Here is a 24,035-nt window from a genome sequence, read left to right as displayed (position 1 = left end):
GTTGGTCGGATGTTCTTTGGGTGGTGGACCATTCTTGATGTACACGGGAAACTTGAGCATGAAAACCCCAGCAGTATTGCAGTTCTTGACCCACTCAAACCGCCTTACACCTACTACCATACCCTGTTCAAAAGGCACTTCAATATTTTTTCTTGCCCATTCACCCTCTGAATGGCACACATCTACACTGATTGAAGTGAATTTAACAGGTGACATCAATAAGGGACCATAGCTTTCACCTGGATTCACCTGGTCAGTCTGTCATGGAAAGAGCAGCTATACTCAGTGTATTAGTGTTTTATACTGAACAAAAATATAAACGCAACATCTAAAGTGTTGGTCCCATGTTTCATGATCTGAAATAAAAGAAGCTATCTATCCATCTGTTAGCTTGAAAATATGACGAGTGGTACTCAGTGTTGTGTTGGATTTGCCCCAAACATAAGGCTTTGTACCTAGGACATAAAGTTAATTTCCACATTTTTTGCAGTTTTACTTTAGTACCTTATTGCAAGCAGGATGCATATTTTGGAAAATGTGTATTCTGTACAGGCTTCCTTCTTTTCACTCTGTCACTTAGGTTAGTATTGTGGAGTAACTACAATGTTGTTTATCCATCCTCAGTTTTCTCCTATAACAGCCATTCAACTCTAACTGTTTTAAAGTCACCATAACTCCCAAGTGGTGCAGCGGTCTAAGGCACTGCATCTCAGTGCAAGAGGGGTCACTACAGACACCCTGGTTTGAATCCAGGCTCAATCACAACTGGCCGTGATTGGGAGTCCCATAGTGCGGCGCACAATTGACCCAGCTTCGTCCGGTTTTGGCTGGTGTAGGCCGTCATTGTAAATAAGAGTTTATTTTTTACTGACCTGCCTGATTAAATAACAAATATATAAATAAAATGGCCTCATGGTGAAATCCCTGAGCGGTTTTCTTCGTCCATGGCAACTGATTTAGGAAGGACACCTGTATCTTTGTTGTGACTTTGTGTATTGATAAACCATCCAGTGTAATTAATAACTTGGAAAAACCTCCCTGATCTTTATGGTTGAATCTGTGTTTGAAATTCACTACTTGACTGGGGGACCTTACAGATAATTGTATGTGTGGGGTACAGAGATGAGGTAGTCATTCAAAAATCATGTTAAAAAATATTATTGCACACAGAGTGAGTCCATGCAACTTATTATGTAACTTGTTAAGCAAGCCTTGACTCCTGAACTTATTTAGGCTTGCCATAACAGGGGTTGAATGGGGTTGAATAATTATTGACTCAAGACATATCAACTATTCATTTTTTATTATTTTTTTTAAAATTCGAAAAACATGATTCCACTTTGTCAATTAGGTTAGTATTGTTGAGTAACTACAATGTTGTTGACTTAAATATTTTTGTCATTTGAGTAATGATTTAGTCTTGTTTTTGTAAAAATAACAAAAACAGTTGGCCATTTTAGTCAACTAAACACCCTTTCATTTTTGTCACATTTTAGTCATGTCACATTTGTAACCTATAGTAAACAAGCATACATCATTGACTTCCATGTGCACAAACATACATAGCCTTGTCCTACTAACATAATTTTCTGCGTAACATCCTATTCTCTTCCCAACAGCAGAAACATGACAAACATATACAGTGCCCTCCGTAATTATTGGGACAGTGAAGAATTTTCTCTTCTCTTGGCTCTGTACTCCAAAATGTTGCATTTGAAATTAAAGAACGACTATAAGGTTAAAGTGCACACTGTCAGCTTTAATGTGAGGGTATTTTAGCACACAATGTCTACATCAAGTTTGTGACTCAACAAATTTGTTGGATGCATTTGCCTGTTTGTTTTGGTTGTGTTTCAGATTATTTTGTGCCTAATGGAAATGAATGGTAAATAATGTATAATGGAGTCACTTTTATTGTAAAAAAATAAGTTTGGGGTCACTTAGAAATGTCCTTGTTTTTTAAAGAAAAACACATTTTTTGTAACATAAAATTGATCAGAAATACAGTGTAGCCATTGTTAATGTTGTAAATGACTATTGTAGCTGGAAACAGCTGATTTTGGGGGGGAATTTCTACATAGGCGTACAGAGGCCCATTATCAGCAACCATCACTCCTGTGTTCCAGTGGCATGTTGTGTTAGCTAATTCAAGTTTATCATTTTAAAAGGCTAATTGATCATTAGGAAACCCTTTTGCAATTATGTTAGTACAGCTGAAAACTGTTGTCCTGATTAAAGAAGCAATAAAACTGGCCTTCTTTAGACTAGTTGAGTATCTGGAGCATCAGCTTTTGTGGGTTCGGTTACAGGCTCAAAAGGGCCAGAACAAAGAACTTCCTTCTGGAACTCGTCAGTCTATTCTTGTTCTGAGAAATGAAGTCTTTTCGATCTGAGAAATTGCCAAGAAACTGAATATCTCATGCAACACTGTGTACTACTCCCTTCACAGAACAGCGCAAACTGGCTCTAACCAGAATAGAAAGAGGAGTGGGAGGCCACGGTGCACAGCTGAGCAAGTGGACATGTACATTACAGTGTCTAGTTTGAGAAACAGACCCCTCACAAGTCCTCAACTGGCAGCTTCAATAAATAGTACCCGCAAAACACCAGTCTCATAGTCAACAGTGAACAGGCGACTCCGGGATGCTGGCCTTCTATGCAGAGTTCCTCTATCCAGTGTCTGTCTTCTTTTGCCCATCTCAATCTTTACTTTTTATTGACCAGTCTGAGATATGTCTTTTTCTTTGTAGCCACCCTTTTCCTTGATGACAGGTTTGCACATTCTTGGCATTCTCTCAACCTGCTTCACCTGGAATGCTTTTCCAGCAGTCTTGAAGGAGTTCCCACATATGCTGAGCACCTGTTGGCTGCTTTTCCTTCACTCTGCGGTCCAACTCATCCCAAACCCTCTCAATTGGGTTGAGGTCGGGTGATTGTGGAGGCCAGGTCATCTGATGCAGCACCATCACTCTCCTCCTTGGTGAAATAGCCCTTACACAGTCTGGAGATGTGTTTTCCGTCATTGTCCTGTTGAAAAACAAATGAAAGTCCCACTAAGCGCAAACCAGATGGGATGTCATATCGCTGCAGAATACCCATGCTGGTTAAGTGTGCCTTGAATTCTAAGTAAATCACTGACAGTGTCACCAGCAAAGCACCCTCACACCATCACACCTCCTCCTCCATGCTTCACGGTGGGAACCAAAGGACAGATTTCCACTGGTTTAATGTCCATTGCTCATGTTTCTTGGCCCAAGCAAGTCTCTTCTTATTATTGGTGTCCTTTAGTAGTAGTTTCTTTGCAGCAATTCAACCATGAAGGCCTGATTCACGCAGTCTGCACTGAACAGTGGATGTTGAGATGTGTCTGTTACTTGAACTCCGTGTAGCATGTATTTTGGCTGCAATCTGAGGTGCAGTTAACTCTAATGAACTTATCCTCTGCAGCAGAGGTAACTCAGGGTCTTTGTTTCCTGTGACGGTCCTCATGAGAGCCAGTTTCATCATAGCGTTTGATGGTTTTTGCGACTGCACTTGAAGAAACTTTCAAAGTTCTTGAAATTTTCGGGATTGACTGACCTTCATGTCTTATAAGTAATGATGGACTGTCATTTCTCTTTGCTTATTCTTACCATAATATGGACTTGGTCTTTTACCAAATAGGGCTATCTTCTGTATACCACCCCTACCTTGTCACAACACAACTGATTGGCTGAAACGCATTAAGAAGGAAAGAAATTTCACAAATTAACTTTTAACAAGGCACACCTGTTAATTGAAATGCATTTCAGGTGACTACTTCATGAAGCTGTTTGAGAGAATGCCAGAGTGTGCAAAGCTGTCATCAAGGCAAAGGGTGGCTACTTTGAAGAATCTCAAATATATTTTGATTTGTTTAACCCTTTTTTGGTTACTACATGATTCCAAATGTGTTATTTCATAATTTTGAGGTCTTCCCTATTATTCTACAATGCAGAAAAAAGTAAAATAAAGAAAAACCCTTGAATGACTATGTGTGTCCAAACTTTTCACTGGTACTGTATATATAATCTGTTTCTAAACACTTCAATATTATTGTGGATGCTGCCATGATTACGGATAATCCTGAATGAATTGTGAATATAGTTACTTACCAATATCATAGCCCCCCAAAAATGCTAACCTCACATTATTGTGATGGTGAGAGGTTATATGATATTTGTGTGTCTAACTTTCTTACTCATCATTATTCATGATTCATTCAGGTGTTTATATCATTTTTTTTGCCAACTCAGACGAAGTGATTGTTCTGATGGAAGACAGTGCAAAGAAACAATTGTTGCCTTACAGCCAGCTACTGCACAATCTCTCTTGCTTTTGGCCGTGAATCCCTAGCTACCTCTCCCGTGCATGTCATCAATTTGACCGGGCGGGATAGTAGGAGGGGATATGGAAATCAATGATGAATTGTCATTGGTCTATTACAATCAGACCACCAGGTGTCGTTATGTGGTGGCCAAAACACCTACTTTGCCTTGTCTTAACAGAAGTACAGAGGCGGTTGCAGCCTGCCTGCCTTGGTGGAGTATAGAGCTCCACCTTGGAGTTAAAGAAGCTTAACAAATAGATTACAGGTATGAGACGCAGCCACTAAATAAGACAATCTGAATTGGTGAAAAAGAAAAAAGAGGACCAATATAAGTCAGAAAATGAGGATGTATTTGCCTGAGGAAAAGCTGAAAGTAGGCTGGCAACAGATGTGCAGGGCAGTAAAGTTTAATTGAAATGCCAGCAGCGATGGTCTTATCTCCACGGTACAGGAGCCTGCTGCCAGTCAGAACATCAGTTAAATGTCATTTTACCTAAGTCTGAATCAGACTGCCACAATCCCTGCTCCTGTGATGGCAAGGAGGGAGGGGGAGGAGGAGAGGGGTTGTAATAGGATTTCAGTAGCACACAGTTCACTTCCACCACCTGGACTAAGTTGGTAATTTGATATGGTCCATCAATAGGATTCATTTACTGTACAATGATAATATTATTGTCATTATTTATATATTTATTCATCTCTCCCCCTCCATATTTCTTCCCCTGATCCTAATCAGGATCCTGGTGGAGGAGTGGGACCCCAGTGCATTTCCTGGGACAGTAGGACATATCCCTCACCTAGCTATGAATTAATGTTTTAAAGCCAAGCTGGCCCCATGGTAGCCTGTCTGTTTCAGCATGATCATCTGCTAGGCCACCGTTTCACCACACTTTCTGTTGACAGATATGTCTAGTCTTTTCATCTCTACTTTATAGTGTGTTGTGCTATCATGCGTTGAAGCACACTTTCTTATCTCTATTCAGGCCTAATAATCAGTCATTATATACGATTGACTGTGTTGTGTTGACATCATGAACTTTTCTCATTCAGTGCTCCATTTCTGATATTTCTACCCTTTCATATCATCCCTTTTTTCTTGTTCACAAATTCTACCAATCTAATGGAATCCAATCACATTTTTCTTTCAGAGGGTGATTTTCAACATTGTCAACTTCAGCAAGACCAAGAGCCTGTACAGGGATGGCATGTCTCTAGTGCTGAAGTCCACCAGCCGGCCTAAATGGTACAGTCACAGTTTAAAGAAAACTAAGACAAAAAACACTTAACTTAATGTGATAGAAGGGACTGTCCTATCTTTATGATGAAAGCTTAAACCCAAACGTTAACTGAGGTTTTACTTTAAACCTGAAAACTGCATGTTTATTATGATGAATCTACATGTAGTCAACCTCAGGCCATAACAGATAGCTAGATCCAGCAAAACTGTCACAATCAGAGTCATCTAACAGGTGCATAAAGGGGCTGTTGATCTCACTCAACACGTCTATACCAATGAAGTTGAGGGTAGATTTGTAGATGTTCTATTTGTCCAAAGTACTACTTGCTTGTGGATTATTTAGTTGTCCTCTAATTTCTCTGGAACTATCTGTTCAACCTGTACGTCTTTAGTTTTCCAGACCTTAAAAATAGGGTGTTTGAAGTTGAAGATGTTGCTAGAGATGTTCTGTTTCCATGACAGCGATGGCCTGGTTGTTTGCGGGACAGTGACAGGGATGTTGATTAGATCATTAGAACTGAGGCGAGAGCAGCTGCATACGTAACACTTTGTTGTAGACGTGGCCCTACGTAGGTTTCATTTTCTCCTGTAACTGAAAACTGTCCTCTGTCACACTGCTCTGTGTCAAATGTAAGACCCCTTTACCAGCTAAATTAAGTATTTCCACAGACCTGCTTAGTCATAATGTACCTATTCATCTCTAACTCAACATGTTACTCTATCTGTGATCATTTATAGTTTTGCATCATTCTTTTAAAATCCATTGATTTGTGGATCGTTCCACGAAGTGAGTGCCTTTTGCGACCTTATGCTATTTTTTGTAGACATTGTGCACAAATTGTAAGGAAGTCTGTGTGTAGCTGGTGAATAGGAGTCAGGAGCAGGACAGCAGATATGAGTAAATAAACGTAATTTACTGAACATACAATAAATGCAATACAAAAACAGCCCACAATAGCGGACCTTCCTACATAGAAACAATCACGGGGGAACAGAGGGTTAAATAATGAACAGGTAATTGGGGGATTGAAACCAGGTGTGAAAGACAAAGACAAAACAAATGGAAAATGAAAAGTGGGCCGGTGACGTCGACCGCCGAACGCCGCCCAAACAAGGAGAGGGACCGACTTCGGCGGAAGTCGTGACACAAATATAGAATTTTATAAGCCTTTTATATTAAATGAAGTGCCCTTTAATATATAGACCACATGGGACATTCAATAAAGTGCCATATTCAGCATTTTGACATGGCCCCTGTGCATCCTCTATGACTTCTAGGAAGATTTTAACCCACTTCAAATCAAATTTTATTGGTCACGTAAAATTCAGTGATCAATAAACAGTGCAGTAATACCTAACAATACACACAAATCCCCAAAATGTAAAGAAAGAAATTTAGAAATATCAGGACGAGCAATGTCAGAGTCGGGAATATAAATATACAGTGCATTTGGAAGGTATTCAGACCCCTTGACTTTTTCCACATTTATTATTTAATCAATCATTTTCCCCCCTCATCAATCTACACACAATACCCAATAATGACAAAGCAGAAACAGGTTTTTAGAAATGTATTATCATTTATTAACAATAAAAACAGAAATACCTTATTTACGTAAGTATGCATACCCTTTTTTAAGAGACTCGAAATTGAGCTCAGGTGCATCCTGTTTCCATTGAAAATCCTTGAGATGGTTCTACAACTTGATTGGAGTCCACCTGTGATATATTCAATTAATTGGACATGATTTGGAAAGGCACACACCTCTCTATATATGGTCCCACAGTTGACAGTGCATGTTAGAGCAAAAAACAAGCCATGAGGTTGAAGGAATTGTCCGTAGGTGGTCCGAGACAGGATTGTATCGAGGCACAGATCTGGGGAAGGGTACCAAAAAATGTCTGTAGCATTGAAGGTCCCAGAGAACACAGTGGCCTCCATCATTCTTAATTGGAAGAAGTTTGGAACCACCAAGACTCTTCCTAGAGCTGGCCGCCCGGCCAAACTGAGCAATCGGGGGAGAACGGCCTTGGTCAGGGAGGTGACAAAGAACCCGATGGTCACTCTGACAGAGCTCTAGAGTTCCTCCGTGGAGATGGGAGAACCTTCCAGAAGGACGACCATCTCTGTAGCACTCCACCAGTCAGGAAACCTACAGCACCCGATGTCACAGGAAGGCAAAAAAGATCATCAAGGACAACAACCACCCCAGCCACTACCTGTTCACCATCGCTATCATCCAGAAGGCGAGGTCAGTACAGGTGCATCAAAGCTGGGACCAAAAGACTGAAAAACAGCTTCTATCTCAAGGCCATCAGACTGTTAAACAGCCATCACTAACATTGAGAGGCTGCTGCCAACATACAGACTCAAATCTCTAACCACTTAAATAAATGGACCTAATAAAAGGTATCACTAGTCATTTTAAATAACACCACTTGAATAATGTTTACATAGCCTACATTACTCATCTCATATGTATATACTGTATTCTATACCATCTACTGCATCTTGCCTATGCTGCACGCCATCGCTCATCCATATATTTGTACATATTCTATTCATCCCTTTACATTCGTGTGTATAAGGTAGTTGTTGTGAATTTGTCAGATTACTTACTGCATAGTCAGAACTAGAAGCACACGCATTTCGCTACACTCGCATTAACATCTGCTAACCATGTGTATGTGACCAATAACATTTGATTTGATTGTATGATAGAGTGGCCAGACGGAAGCCACTCCTTAGTAAAAAGCACATGACAGCCCGCTTGGAGTTTGCCAAAAGGCACCTAAAGGACTCTCAGACCATGAGAAACAAGATTCTCTGTTCTGATGAAGTCAAGATTGAACTCTTTGGCCTGAATGCCAAGCGTCACATCTGGAGGAAACCTGGCACCATCCATACGGGGAAGCATGGTGGTGGCAGCATCATGCTGTGGGGATGTTTTTCAGCGGCAGGGACTGGGAGACTAGTCAGGATCAAGAGAAAGATGAATGGAACAAAGTATAGAAAGATCCTTGATGAAAACCTGCTCCAGAGCGCTCAGGAACTCAGACTGGGGTGAAGGTGGGCTCAGGGTCAGGGCAGGCAGAGGTCAATTATCCAGGGTGGTGTGACAAGGTACAGAACGGCAGGCAGGCTCAGGGTCAGGGCAGGCAGAATGGTCAAAAACAGGAACTAGAAAAAGACAGGAGCAAGGGGAAAACGCTGGGAGGCTTGACAAACAAAATGAACTGGCAACAGACAAACAGAGAACACAGGTATAAATACACAGGAGATAATGGGGAAGATGTGCAACACCTGGAGGGGGGTGGAGACAATCACAAAGACAGGTGAAACAGATCAGGGTGTGACAGTACCCCCCCTCTCTAGGGGCACCACCTGGCATCCTACCTGGTTGACCGGGGTGTCGGCATTGGAAATCCGCTATGAGGCCTGGGTCCAGGATGTCCATGTGTGACAGTTACATGAAGTACTGTAGCTTAATTTGTTAATCATAGGCTACCATCTCAGTTGTCTTACTTGGCACTGGAAGAAAATGTACATTTTTTACAATTTATCGCAATATAACTTTTTGTCCATATCGCCGGGCTCTAGCACCCAAAATAATTTATTGTCATTTCAAGTTTCCAGTTTTTATAAATTCGTACGGGCTACATATTGTATACACCGTCCAACTAAATGCTTACTTGCAGGTTCCTATTAGACAATGCAACAACAATAATAAATAATACAAGATAAGAATATAAACATTTTAGCATAATACAGAAAGGCACAATTTATATTCCAATATTGACACACGTTTTGGGGAAGGAGGGGGATTTGGGGGCAAGTGTTTAAATTGTGCAGTATTTAGCAGCAGTCGTGTGTGTGTGTGTGTGTGCGTGCGTGCGAGCGTGCTAAGGTGTTATTGCAAAAAAGACAAAAAGCATATGGATTTTGTCCATTTCGCCCAACTCTAATTGATACCATTCACATACATGTTTGAGGACTGCTAGAAGGCCTATCTCTGCGATGGCCATTGTAATACATTGCAACCTTTTTTTTTAAAACATACCACATACTCTCTGTATGAATGATGCATTAGAATTCCAAAACTGATGTTTCTGGTTCAATTTGCATATGAACCGTTGGTTGTTTATGTGATTGCTGTCATCGGTAATAGTTGTAGAGTGATGGATGCAGAGGTGGGGGCGGGAGGGTGTCGTGGGGCTGGGTGCATCTGCCAGACATGCCGAGGCACAGGGCTGACGTGGGAAACAGGGTTACGTGATCAAGTGTGCCCATTCAAAAGGAGCCTCTGTCATTAGGCGATCAAGGGCAGCCATCGAAACTATTAAAAACAATGAAAATAAAAACTTAAATATTAACTACACAACAAACATAAGAGGATAAAAAAACTAAAGAACAACAATATACACAGAACGACTAAAAAGCACCGTAAGGAAAAGCAAAGCTTAAAAAGTGTTTAAGATATCTATGTCCACAGTTTCGCCCACCCCTCAGGTTGTCTGGCAGGCTATTCCAGAGAATGGGGGCATAATAACTAAAGGCTGCCTCTCCATGCCTTTAGGTCCTAGACTTTGGAATAGTTAAAAGACCAGTGCCAGAGGACCTGAGTGACCTACTGGGTACATAACTTAAAAGCATGTCTGACATGTATTGATTTAAAAACCAATAGAAGAATCTTAAAATGTATTCTAAAAATCACAGGCAGCCAGTGCAGAGACCTTAAAACCAGTGTAATGTGTGCTCTACGTCTGGCCTTGGTCAGTACCCATGCTGCAGCATTCTGCATGTTTTGCAGTTGACCAATGGCTTTCTTGGGTAGACCAGACAGGGGAGTGTTACAGAAGTCAAGCCAGCTTGTAATAAAAGCATGGATGAGTCTCTCTGTATCAGCCTGAGAGAGGAACGGCCGCACCTTGGCAACGTTCATCAGGTGGTACAAAGCTATTTTGGTCACATTTCTATTGTGTGATTCAAAATAGAGTTCAGAATCTAAAATAACACCTAGGTTTTTTACCTGGTGTTTTACCTTTATTGCCTGTGAATTAAAATATTCAGCCAGATTCTGTCTCTGTGCTTTGGCTCCAAGAATAAGTACCTCGGTCTTAGAAAATATGTGATTATCTGCTGCTATTGCTAGTGGTGGATTGAGCTGGGCTGGTGGTGGATAGTTTTGCAATGGTAAAATCAGAGAATCACACTGCAAAGAGATGAGTTATGTCCTAGCTTGAGCCTGCCCCCTCCCAGGGAAAACCCATATTCCTCGAAGGAAACCAGAGAGATCAGAAGTCGGACAGTTCAATTGTCTGCAAGCTCTTCATCATGCAGCTCGGGGGTGGATGAGCAGAGTTTTAAAAAGCCCACAGACCTGTTGAGAGCAGGCTGACTCCAAACACCCACGCATGAGCTGTACATTGGCTTTGATCCACTTAACTACAGAACAGTGAAGTTCACTTGGTAGATATATCAAGAAGTGAGAGGGCTTCTAATAAAAAGTCCCATTTGGATAACAATGACCGAGGGGCTTTCACAATACATTAACTCACTGGCTCCTAAACATTACATCGGCTGACATCTCCCCATCTCTCCGCCATTCTGATCCAACTAATACTGATGGAGGGTGTCAGAAGGGACCAGCAGCTCACGTGGTGCTCCAGGTATGTCAGCTCCCTCAACGCTAGCATTTATCACCTGGCATAACCTGCTTGTTGTAACACAGTGTAAATCCAGTGCTTTTTCTCCTCTAATTACTGCACCTTCAGGCTCACGATGGATCCCTGCACTTGGCAATGGGCACTAATCGGAATGCTGTCTCTCACAGGGGAACACAACCTAGCCCCCAGTAGCGCAATCAGGGGCCCCAGGAAGAACTGCTCCTGCGGAGAGATAAAGACTTCAACTTTTGGGTTAAAAGGGACTTTTCTACTGATAAATACAGCAAAAGCAATCTATTCTCTATTTTCTCCCTGTCTGTCACCCTCTCTCTCTTCTCTGGTTCTCTTTTTCTTCTTTATCCCATCCTGCATTGATCAGGTAGTTAAAATTATTTGCAATTTGCTTGATTTATTCCATATCTGTGACTGTCAAAAGAAGATGCTTTGTCATAATGGAAAGCAAATGGAGGAGCTGTTAAAAGCATCTTGACCACATGTGGCCAAACAAACAATGCCATGTTCGGTCTTGTCATGTCCTGACCATAGTGCTTATGTGTTTTGCTTGTTTTAGTGTTGGTCAGGACGTGAGCTGGGTGGGCATTCTATGTTGTGTGTCTAGTTTGTCTGTTTCTGTGTTCAGCCTAATATGGTTCTCAATCAGAGGCAGCTGTCAATCGTTGTCCCTGATTGAGAATCATATATAGGTGGCTTGTTTTGTGTTGGGATTTTGTGGGTGGTTGTTTTCTGTGTCAGTGTTTGTGCCACACGGGACTGTGACGGTTAGTACGTTTGTTGTTTTGTATTTTGTCTAGTTTTTATGTTATTAAATTATGGAAACTTACCACGCTGTACATTGGTCCTCCGATCCTTCTCGCCTCTCCTCGTGAGCTTACAGGTCTTAGTAAGCTCACAGAGTTTTATTCTTTCCTTCAGATGTCTTAAAAAAACACAGAAGATCCCTTTCTACAGTTTTACTGAAAGATGTGTTTAAACAAGGTATTCCGTTCACCAGCTATGGAGGTCTACGTCACCGGCCTTCTAGGCATTATTGATTATTATTACCACCAACCACGGACTGGCTTGTCTCATTACGCACACCTGGTTCCCATTCCCCCTGATTAGTATGTGTATATATGTGCCCTGTTCCCCATTGTCCTTGACGATTATTGTCCCATGTCTGTTGGTCTTGTGAGTACCTGTGCTCTGTTGTATCGGTTTTTGTGCTACATGTTATTGTGCACTTGTTATTACAGGTCTCGTCCCGTGTATTATTTAGAGGATTACATCTCGCTCTTTTGTTTGGGTTACCCTGTGTTATATATTTATGTGTTTGTTTTTGGGCTTCGTCCCTGTGGTTTTCATTACGTATTTTATTTTGGGTGTAGAAATAAAAAAAACTATTACGTATTCCTGCGCTTGTCTCCTGTCATTATACACCGTGACACGAGCTTCATTTCTTAAAACATGACCAGAGTTATAACTACAATCCTTAATTGAAACAATAACAAAGCAGACACCCCGCCTCTGTTTTGGTAAAAAGCTGTGGGATGGGTCTTGAGAATTTGAACCACTCAAATTAATAGACAGAGGTATGGATGCAAGGACTGACCATCCATGATGTCAAAAGTATAGTTTTAACCGTGTTTTGAGGCTATATATATATATATATATATATATATAGTGTTTGTTTACAAACATCAGAGTAAAACAAGTTTATATTTTGGGTTCTGATGGGGTACGACAGTTGAACTAAAAGCATTATGCATTTGTTATATTCTTCAAGAATCAATGTGCATATAATTTAAGTACAAAAATGGATGTAGCAATTAAACAAGCTTTAAACTATTAGTGCCGTTTCAAACAGCTTAAAACCAATAGGCTTACGGTAACCAATAGCTCCTGTTGAGGACAACGTAAATAACTTTATTCAACCTTGAATCAAGAGTTTTGCGATTCAAAATATCAACAGTATCACCACCTAATTTGTTGATATACTGTAGGCCCCACTATTAAGAGTGACAGCAGATTTTACTGTAGCCTATTAGTCGCCTCCCAACTTTGTATTTGTATTTATAAGGGATCCTCATTAGCTGCTGCCAAGGCAGCAACATATTAAAGCACTTACATTACATATAAAACAGTACATCATATAACATTACACCACTACATATCTACAATAGAAAATGATTAATACCACCATACAACATTATCACAATGTATGCGTTTGCATGTGTCTGTACCTTTTGTGTGTGTCTCTTCACAGTCTCTATTGTTCCATAAGGTGTATTTTTACCAGTTTTTGAAATCTGATTCAACTACTTGCATCAGTTACCCGATGTGGAATAGAGTTTCATGTAGTCATGGCCCTAGGAAGTACTGTGCGCCTCCAATAGTCTGTTCTGGACTTGGGGACTGTGAAAAGACCTCTGGTGGTATGTCTTGTGGGATATTCATAGGTGTCCGAGCTGTGTGCTGGTAGTTTAAACAGACAGCTCAGTACATTCAGCTTGTCAACACCTCTTACAATAATAAGTAATGATGAAGTCAATCGCTCTTCCACTTTGAGCCACGAGCGATTGACATGCATGTCATTAATGTTAGCTCTGTGTACTTTTAAGGGCCAGCCGTGCTGCCCTGTTCTGAGCCCACTGCAAGTAGTCAAGGTGCAACAAAACTAGGGTCTGTAGGAGCTGCCTTGTTGATAGTGTTAAGGCAGAGCAGCGCTTTATTATGGACAGACTTCTCCCCATCTTAGCTACTGTTGTATCAATGTTTTGACCATGACAGTTTACAAACCAGGGTTACTCCAAGCAGTTTAGTCACCTCAACTTGCTCAATTTCCACATGATTCATTACGAGATGTAGAGGTTTAGGGTTGAGTGAATGACTTGTCCCAAAATATTTAGGACTAACTTATTCATTGCTACCCATTCCGAAACTAACTGCAGGTCTTTGTTAAGTGTTGCAGTCATTTCAGTTGCTGTAGTAGCTGACATGTATAGTGTTGAGTAATCTGCATACATAGACACACTGGCTTTACTCAAAGGCATGTTAGTAAAGATTGAAAAAAGTAAAGGGCCTGAACAGCTACCCTGTGGAATTCCTGATTGTACCTGGATTATGTTTGAGAGACTTCCATTAAAGAACACCCTCTGTGTTCTGTTAGACAATGTAACGAGTGCGCTGAGAGTCGGAAAGCAAGTTCAGGGAGTGAGTGTTTTAATAAATAAAAGAAACAATGAACACAAAACACAAACAAAGGTCCGACATGAAAACAGAGTCAATAACACCTGAGGAAAGAACCAAGGGGAGTGACAGATATAGGAAAGATGATCAAGGTGATGAAGTCCAGGTGAGTGTCAGGAGGCGCAGGTGCGCGAGACGATGGTGGCAGGTGTGCGGGATAATCAGCAGCCTGATGACCTAGAGGCTGGAGAGGGAGTATACGTGACTGAACACATACTCCACATTATAGCAGGGGGTGTAAAGCCATAACACATATGTTATGTTACGTTTTTCCAGCAGCAGACTATGATTGATAATGTCAAAAGCTGCACTGAAGTCTAACAAGACAGCCCCACAATAATATTATCATCGATTTCTCTCAGCCAATCATCAGTCATTTCTGTAAGTGCTATGCTTGTTGAGTGTCCTTCCCTATAAGCGTGCTGAAAGTCTGTTGTCAATTTGTTTACTGGGAAATAGCATTGTATCTGGTCAAACACCATTTCTTCCAGAAATGTACTAGTTGTTGGTAACAGGCTGATTGGTCGGCTATTTGAGCCAGTAAAGGGGGCTTTACTACTCTTGGGTAGCGGAATTACTTTAGCTTCCCTCCAGGCCTGAGGGCACACACTTTCTAGTAGGCTTAAATTGAAGATGTGGCAATATCTTGCCACATCACCTCTTCCACACTGACTTTACGGAATTCAAAAGTACAATTTGTCTAATTTGGTCAGATATACTTGAATGTATAGTGTCAGCGTTTGTTGCTGGCATGTCATACTTAAATTTGCTTGTCTTGCCAATCAAAAAGTAATTAAAGTAGTTGGCAATATCAGTAGGTTTTGTGATGAATGAGCCATCTGATTCAGTGAATGATGGAGCCGAGTTTTCCTTTTTTCCCAAAATGGCATTTAAGGTGCTCCAAAGCTTTTTACTGGCATTCTTTGTATCATTTATTTTTGTTTCATAGTATAGTTTATTTGTATTTAGTTTAGTCACATGATTTCTTAATTTGCAGTACAATTACCAATCAGCTGGGCTGCCAAACCTTTTGCCTTATCCCTCTCCACCATACAATTTTTCAATTCCTCATCAATCCAAGGGGATTTAACAGTTTTTACAGTCATTTTCTTAATGGGTGCATGCTTATTAGTAACTGGAATAAGCAATTTCATAAATGTGTCAAGTGCAGTTTCTGGTTGCTCTTCATTACACACCATAGACCAGCAAATATTCTTTACATCGTCAACATATGAATCATTACAAAACCTTTTTTCTAGTTTTCCTAGATATGGCGACTATATTGTGATTACTACATCCAATGGATTTGGATACTACTTTAAAGCAACTTTCTGTAGCATTAGTAAAGATGTGATCAAAACATGTTGATTTCATTGCTGTGCTATTTGTAACTACCCTAGTAGGTTTACTGACAACCTGAACCAGGTTGCAGGCACTGGTAACAGTTTGACGTTTTTTCTTGAGTGGGCAGCTTGATGAAAGCCAGTCAATATTTAAAATACCCAGAAAATATACTTCTCTGTTGATATCACATACATTATCAAGCATTTCAGACATATTATCCAGATACTGTCTTTTAGCACTTGGTGGTCTATAGCAGCTTCCCACAAGAATGGGCTTTAGGTGAGGCAGGTGAACCTGTAGCCATATTACTTCAACAGTATTTAACATGAGATCGTCTCTAAGCTTTACAGGAATGTGGTTCTGTTGGCATTTCTGTCTTTTTGGTAGATGTTATAACCATGTATTTCTACAACTGTATTATCTAAGTGAGTTTCAGAATATGAATGTCATCTGTTACAAGCAAGTTATTGACTTCATGGACCTTGTTTCTCAGGCTGCATATGTTAATATGGGTTATTTTTAGCACTTTTTTTGGGTTGCTTGATTGTTTTTTATCAAGACACAAGGCGAGACCCAAATGCAGACACAGGAGGCAGATGGTTGGAGTCTTACAATGTTTATTAATCCAAAAGGAGTAGGCAAGAGAATGGTCGTGGACAGCCAAAAAGTTCAAAACCAGATCAGAGTCCAGGAGGTACAGAGTGGCAGACAGGCTTTTGGTCAAGGCAGGCAGAATGGTCAGGCAGGCGGGTACAAAGTCCAGAAACAGGCAAGGGTCAAAACCGAGAGGACTAGAAAAAGGAGAATGCAAAAAGCAGGAGAACGGGGAAACCGCTGGTTGACTTGGAAACATACAGGAGGAACTGGCATAGAGAGACAGGAAACACATGGATAAATACACTGGGGAAAACAAGCGTCACCTGGAGGGGGTTGAGACAATAACGAGGACAGGTGAAACTGATCAGGGTGTGAGTGTTAATGCTTTAATTTGAAGCTTATCAGAATTAGACTTGCTCATGTTATTTATATTGGAGCTGATAGTGCAGGGTGAGCTGCACACAGTGGTCTTCCTACTAGGGCACACCGCCTCAGTGCTAACAGTGTAACTCTCATTCATAGGCTCATGATTACTGTGATTACTGCATACAATAGCTGTAGGATCAATAGAGGTTTTCAGGGAAATTAGGGGGACATAAATTGAGTTACTTACATTGTGTCTGCCAATGCCCCTAGGATAATGTACATTTGATGCAGCATTATGATGACTCATTGTCACAATGGTAGGGATTAGCTGAGCTGGTCTTGGGTCTTTGATAAGTCATTGTTTCATTGCAGCCTTGAAAAGCGTGGATAGAGTCCAGGAGCCAAGATGATTTGGATGGACTCCGTCTGTCACGCCCTGACCATAGTTTGCTTTGTATGTTTTGTTTGGTCAGGGTGTGATCTGAGTGGGCATTCTATGTTGTATGTCTGGTTTGTCTATTTCTATGTATTTGGCCTGATATGGTTCTCATTCAGAGACAGGTGTTTTGTGTTGTCTCTGATTGGGAACCATATTTAGGTAGCCTGTTTTGTATTGTGGGTTGTGGGTGATTGTCTATGTGTAGTGTTTAGTGTCAGCACTATTTGTTCTTTAGTTTCACGGTCGTCGTTTATTGTTTTTGTATTAGTTTCGCAAAGTGTTCTCTTTCTATTAAAAACAAGATGAACACATACCACGCTGCATATTGGTCTTCCGATCCTTCAAACTTTTCCTCCTCAGACGAGGAGGAAGAAGACAGCCGTGACACCGTCATTCTGTTTCCAGAAGGCGTCAAAGTTATCTATCAAAGTGACTCCAGCAGAGCTACAGTAATCTTTTAGCCAGATGTGTAATGTCAGTAGCCTGGTGAATATTTGTGTAATGCCGGTAGCCTGCTGTATCTTGACCACAGTTCACTCAGTTTCACACAAACTTTAATAAAGGACACCTTCTTGCTCACACACAGCATTTAAGTGTGTAAAGCAGGGCCCTCTGGATGTTTGTCACACCTCTGTAATTGCATAGAAAACCCTTGCTATTCAGTCAGGGATCCTCCAGAAACAATACAGGTTCAGTAGAATATTAAACACTGTCTTTCCCTTTTCCCAGCCTTGACCCCTCCACCATGCATATGTTTTGGGCTGGGTTGTGGTAGTGGGTGTAGGCATTATATGTGGCAAGCCTCTGTTTGATTAGGCCTCCCCATGCAGTCCTTTGATGTGCGGCAGGTAGCCTAGCGGTTAAGAGCGCTGGGCCAGTAACCGAAAGGCCGCTGGTTTGAATCCCCATGCCGACTAGGTTAAAAATCTGCCAGTGTTCCCTTGAGCAAGGCACTTAACCCTAAATGCTCCTGTAAGTTTCTCTGGATAAGAGTGTCTGCTAATTGACAAAACAATTGAAATGTCAAAAAATGAGGGGCAGTGTGACATAATGTAGGCAGAATTGTTCTCAGTTGGATAATTCCCTTTCATAAATGGCACAGGGTCATTGCAATTCTGCATATAGCCACAAACAGGCCCAGTCTTTGAAAATACAGTTAGGAAGGGCTTGACTTCTTGGCAACATTCTAACACTGACATCAATAGCCAAAAGCAGTCCCCAATGAACAACTCTTTGTATCCCTTAACACATCTTGTAGAACATATTTACAGGTATCCACTTTTTCTCTCAGAACAATGTAGAAAATAATGTTGTTTTTTACAACACAGTAAGTTATATTTTTTGATTTCAAAGGATTTGGCATAGTTTCTCCCAGCAGGTCAAGATCAAAAACATTTGGACACAGCACAGAGATAAAGTGTATCTCAACTAATCTGAACAGCCCTTAGGTAACATGAAGTGTAAAAAGTGTGAATCTGGCTGTGAGATACGATGTAGTTTATTGTTGCTCTATGGCATCTCGTTCTCATTTTTTCCCCATTAGCCTGTGACCAGGGGTTGGCTGATGTTGACAGTTTCCTGTGGAAGATGCCTGGCGTTTCGATGGCTGCCCTTGATCGCCTAATGACAGATGCCAATGCTCCTGTTGAATGGGCACACTTGATCACATAACCCTGTTTCCCACTTCAGCCCTGTGCCTCAGCATGTCTGGCAGATGCACCCATCCACCCCCGCCTCTGGATTCAGCTATCTTCTGTATACCACCCCTACCTAGTCACAACACAACTGATTGGCTTAAACGCATTAAGAAATTCCACAAATTAACTTTTAACAAGGCACACCTGTTAATTGAAATGCATTCCAGGTGACTACCTCATGATGTTGGTTGAGAGAATGCCAAGAGTGTGCAAAGCTGTCAAGACAAAGGGTGGCTGCTTTGAAGAATCTAAAATCTCAAATATACAGTTGAAGTCGGAAGTTTACATACACTTAGGTTGAAGTCATTAAAACTTGTTTTTCAACCACTCCACAAATGTCTTGTTAATGTGTGAAAGTTAAATATTTCTAAAAAATATCTTTTATATCTTGGAATGTGGGAGGAGTTCCGCTAGCGGAACGCCGGAGCCAGACAGGATAACTTGAAAGGCCGCTCAGCAAGGAAGAAGCCACTGCTCCAAAACCGCCATAAAAAAGCCAGACTACGGTTTGCAACTGCACATGGGGACAAAGATTGTACTTTTTGGAGAAATGCCCTCTGGTCTGATGAAACAAAAATAGAACTGTTTGCCCATAATGACTATCGTTATGTTTGGAGGAAAAGGGGGAGCCTAAGATCACCATCCCAACCTTGAAGCACGGGGGTGGCAGCATCATGTTGTGGGGGTGCTTTGCTGCAGGAGGGACTGGTGCACTTCACAAAATAGATGGCATCATGAGGTAGGAAATGATGTCTATATATTGAAGCATCATCTCAAGACATCAGTCAGTTAGTTAAAACTTGGTCGCAAATGGGTCTTCCAAATGGACAATGACCCCAAGCATACTTCCAAAGGACAACAAAGTCAAGGTATTTGAGTGGCCATCACAACGCCCTGACCTCAATTCCATAGAAAATGTGTGTGCAGAACTGAAAACGCATGTGCGAGCAAGGAGGCCTACAAACCTGACTCAATTACACCAGCTCTGTCAGGAGGAATGTGCCAAAATTCACCTAACTTATTGTGGGAAGCTTGTGGAAGGCTACCCGAAATGTTTGACCCAAGTTAAACAATTTAAAGGCAATGCTACCAAATACTAATTGAGTGTATGTAAACTTCTGACCCACTGGGAATGTGAATAAAGAAATAAAAGCTGAAATAAATAATTATTTCTACTATTATTCTGACATGTCACACTCTTAAAATAAAGTGGTGATCCTAACTGACGTAAGACAGGGGATTTTTACTTTGTTTGAATGTCAGGAATTGTGAAAAACTGAGTTTAATGTATTTGGCTAAGGTGTATGTAAACATCCGACTTCAACTGTATTTTGACTTGTTTAACACTTTTTTGGTTACTACATGATTCCATTGTCACGATCGTTGTATGAGTGAGACCAAGGCGCAGTGTGGTATGCGTAATAATGAATGATACACTGAACAAAAACAACAAAATCAACGAACAAAACATGAAGCTATACAAATAGTGCAGACAGGGAACTAAACATAGACAAGATCCCACAAACACAAAAGGGAAATGGCTACCTAAATATGATCCCCAATCAGAGACAACGATAAACAGCTGTCTCTGATTGGGAACCATATCAGGCCAACATAGACATACAAAAAACCCTAGATGACCCACCCTAGACACTATCACGCCCCAACCAACACAGAGAAAAAACAGCTTACTATGGTCAGGGCGTGACATCCATATGTTTTATTTCATATTTGCTTTGTCTTCACTATTTTTCTACAAAGAAAAACTAAATAAAGAAAAACTCTTGAATGAGTAGGTGTGTCCAAACTTTTGACTGGTACAGTACTGTACTTTCCTCTGCTTTTCTTTCCAAGGTGTTGACCTTCTTAATAATGCTATGTTCAACTGGCCCCCCCTGTGTTCACTTATTTGTTATTCTGATTGAGCGAAGATTTACTAAGCATTCTTTGTGGCTCAACCCACATATGCTGTTGGGAACTTCCAGGTTGAGGGGAAGAGAAGGAGAGCATTGCTGTCAACAAACATCTCTCTTTATGTAATGCCCATGGACCTGCGGGTCCAGACAGAGATCATTGCCCGTGGTCGCCATTTTTCTAGTTGCAGGCAGGAGCGGTCAGACAGACAACTTTGGGATGAAAATATTATTTTGTTCTGCTGATTATTTGGATACAGTCGTCTTTCTGCTTTGTATGCATTCGCTGCTTCAAGTTTAGTAGCCTACCTCTCCTCTCCTAGTTGGGCATGCAGAAGAAATGTGCCTATGCACCGAGTTTACATTCCATTGAGACACCTGCTCTTTCCATTGAGGCAATTGAGACATGGATTGTGTATGCGTACCATTCAGCGGGTGAATGGGCAAGACAAAATGTTTAAGTGCCTTTGAATGGGGTATGGTAGTAGGTGCCAGGCACACCGGTTTGTGTCCAGAACTTTTCTCTCAACAGTTTCCCGTGTGTATCAAGAATGGTTCACCACCAAAAGGACATCCAGCCAACTTGACACAAAGGGAAGTATTGGAGTTAACATGGGCCAAAATCCCTGTGGAACACCTGATGAATTGAAGCTGTTCTGAGGGAAAAAGGGGGTGCAACTCAATATTAGGAAGTTTTTCCTAATGTTTGGTATACTCAGTGTATGTGGGGTCCCAATGAAATAGAGTAGGCTGCCTATGCATGGGCGGAGAATCACTTGGCAGTAATCTTTCCAAGGAAATTAACTTATATATTATTAGGCTATAGTTTACTACAGTGTATGTGAATAAATATTGATCATGGAAAGAAGTGGAGGGCGGTCAACCAACTTGAGTCGAGGTGCAATCAATAAATGTGATCATCATTGAAAAGGAAAAGGCTCAGTTAAAATAGTATAATACACGAGGTGCGATACAAAATGTAGTGTGCATTTTGATATTGCCTATAGGGTGCAAAATTGCTGGGACCATAGCTGGCAAGCTGCGTCATATGCCTAAAATAACATTGCTGGACTGCGGTTTGGGACCAGTTCTTGATGGTGGGAGTTGGACAGAAAGCCAGCGGGAGCTGGTGGCGAGAGTGGGTGGCGGGCAGTTGCGGTGTGAAAAGCTGCAACCTCCCACCGGGACTGATATGAAATTAGTCCCGCGCAGACCTCTAAGTTGAAGTAAGTGAAAAAGCAGCATAGATCCGCCTCAATACCGAAATTACTTTTAGACAGGGTTTTGTGTTTTGCATTCAAACTTATATGATTTACAGATAATTCTTTTCGACTCCAGAATTCTGTGAGCTGTAATTAGCAATTCAGTTTTTCAAAACTCAGCAGCTAACAGGCTTTCAAGTAAAAATAGACAGCCCTCTAACTGAGCAAACAAATTAAGAGTCGGAAAAAGGAAAAGTATAACAAAACAGTGACAAAAGTTAGAGGAAGTCAACCTTGAACAGGGTAGCCTACATGTTTTTCTGTCATAGGAGAAAAACACAAACACAGAAGTTCTCCGCAAGCAGCGGTGCTCTGTTTTCAGTCGGTCAGGGATTTTGCTTTTGTACAAAATCCGTCCTGTAAGCGTCTGATGCAACAAAATAGTGAAATTCTATTTTGAAATGTCTCCAGCTCCATCAGGGTCTATGTTAGCAGTAATTGCTCTGTCAATCACAGCAGGTCCTGTCGCTCTCTGGACTCATTAAGGGAGGCTGGCCTCAGTGGTGGGGGGGGGGGGGGGGGGGGGGGGGGGTGACAGACAGCGTCTCAGGTATCTCCTCTCCTCTGTGTCTCTCCTCTTCCCTGCCCATCCGTCTCAAACATCCTGCCTTCCGATCAGTACTGGCCCACACCAACCTTTGTCTTTATCAAAGCACAGACACAGTCGACACACAGTCGATCTTAAATGTCTGGACCTTTTAAGGCTATAATACTTAATTGCTACATCTGTTGTTGGACTTTAAATTAATGATATACAGTGCCCTCCTTAATTATTGGGACAGTGAAGCATTTTTTCTTCTTTTGGCTCCATAAAAGTTTGGATTTGAAATCAACAATGACTATGAGTTTAAAGTGAATATTGGGTGAACTGTTTGGAAATTACAGCACTCTTTTGTACATAGTGCCCCCATTTAACAGGAGCAAAAGTATTGGGACAAATTCACTTATATGTGTTTTAAAGTATTTGGTCCCATATTCATAGCACGCAATGACTACATCAAGGTTGTGACTCTACAGATTTGTTGGATGCATTTGCTGTTTGTTTTAGTTGTGTTTCAGATGATTTTATGCCCATTAGAAATTAATGGTAAATAATGTCTTGTTATTTTGGAGTCACTTTTATTGTAAATAAGAATATAATATGTTTCTAAACACTTCTACATTATTGTGGATGCTACCATGATTAGGATAATCCTGAATAAATTGTTAATAATGATGAGTGAGAAAGTTACAGCTGCACAAATATCATCCCCCAAGACATGCTAACCTCTCACCATTACAATCCCATGGGAGGTTAGCATTTTTGGGGGGTATGATATTTGTGCGTCTCTTGGGCGGGCAGTCTTTTTTCCAACTCGTCAAACTTGTGGTAGGAAAAACACTTTCAGGATCATGTCGTCTTTAGTATCTGGGGGACAAAGACATAACACGCTTCTAGGGGACAGCCAAAATGGATAAACTTGGAAGAACATTTGAGACACTGCTTTCATTTCAATATGTAGCTACCTGCATTCAGTACACTGGTGGTGGGTTATAAGCTTGCCAACTAGCTACAACCATGTTAAATTAATTCAGAGACAGGGACTATCTACAATTGTCAATGATTGAGATAATATGTAATTATGATAACTTGGTCTATTTAACCTGAATGGATAATTAGTTATGTTAGCTAGCTAGCTTTTTACACATCTTTTTTTGGTCAGACACAACGCCTTGCCCATTTGTCCGTCGAAAAGTAATTCTACACGGCTGCAACAATCTCATTGACGAGCTTGCCGGATCACCTTGATCTTCTGGATTTGGCGGGAGCATTAACCCCCCAACTGGGCCATATCTCAATAACCCAGCATCAGTAACCCAGCATCAACAACCCAAACTGGCTCTTTTTAAAGAAAACAATCCAACTAAGTGATCCAATG

The 24,035-nt window shown here is 41.1% G+C and overlaps 1 protein-coding gene across 5 annotated transcripts in view; it reads left to right on the top strand.

Annotated features, from left to right (window-relative positions):
* LOC129855266 (cytosolic carboxypeptidase 6-like) overlaps positions 1-24,035 on the top strand; it is a 461,876-nt gene that overhangs the window by 213,511 nt on the left and 224,330 nt on the right. For 4 of the 5 annotated variants that reach the window (XM_055922731.1, XM_055922729.1, XM_055922728.1 and 1 more), the window contains exon 4: positions 5,497-5,591. The exons of the other annotated variant lie outside the window; for it this stretch is intronic. In XM_055922731.1, the coding sequence (XP_055778706.1) occupies positions 5,497-5,591 (95 nt within the window). The remainder of the gene's footprint in view (positions 1-5,496; positions 5,592-24,035) is intronic. 5 annotated transcript variants of the gene reach the window in all.

This window comes from Salvelinus fontinalis, chromosome 5 (assembly GCF_029448725.1).
Source record: "Salvelinus fontinalis isolate EN_2023a chromosome 5, ASM2944872v1, whole genome shotgun sequence".
In the NCBI taxonomy this organism is placed as follows: Eukaryota; Metazoa; Chordata; class Actinopteri; order Salmoniformes; family Salmonidae; genus Salvelinus; species Salvelinus fontinalis.
Note: the sequence above shows the minus strand (reverse complement) of the source record. Positions and strands in the feature narration are given on the sequence as shown.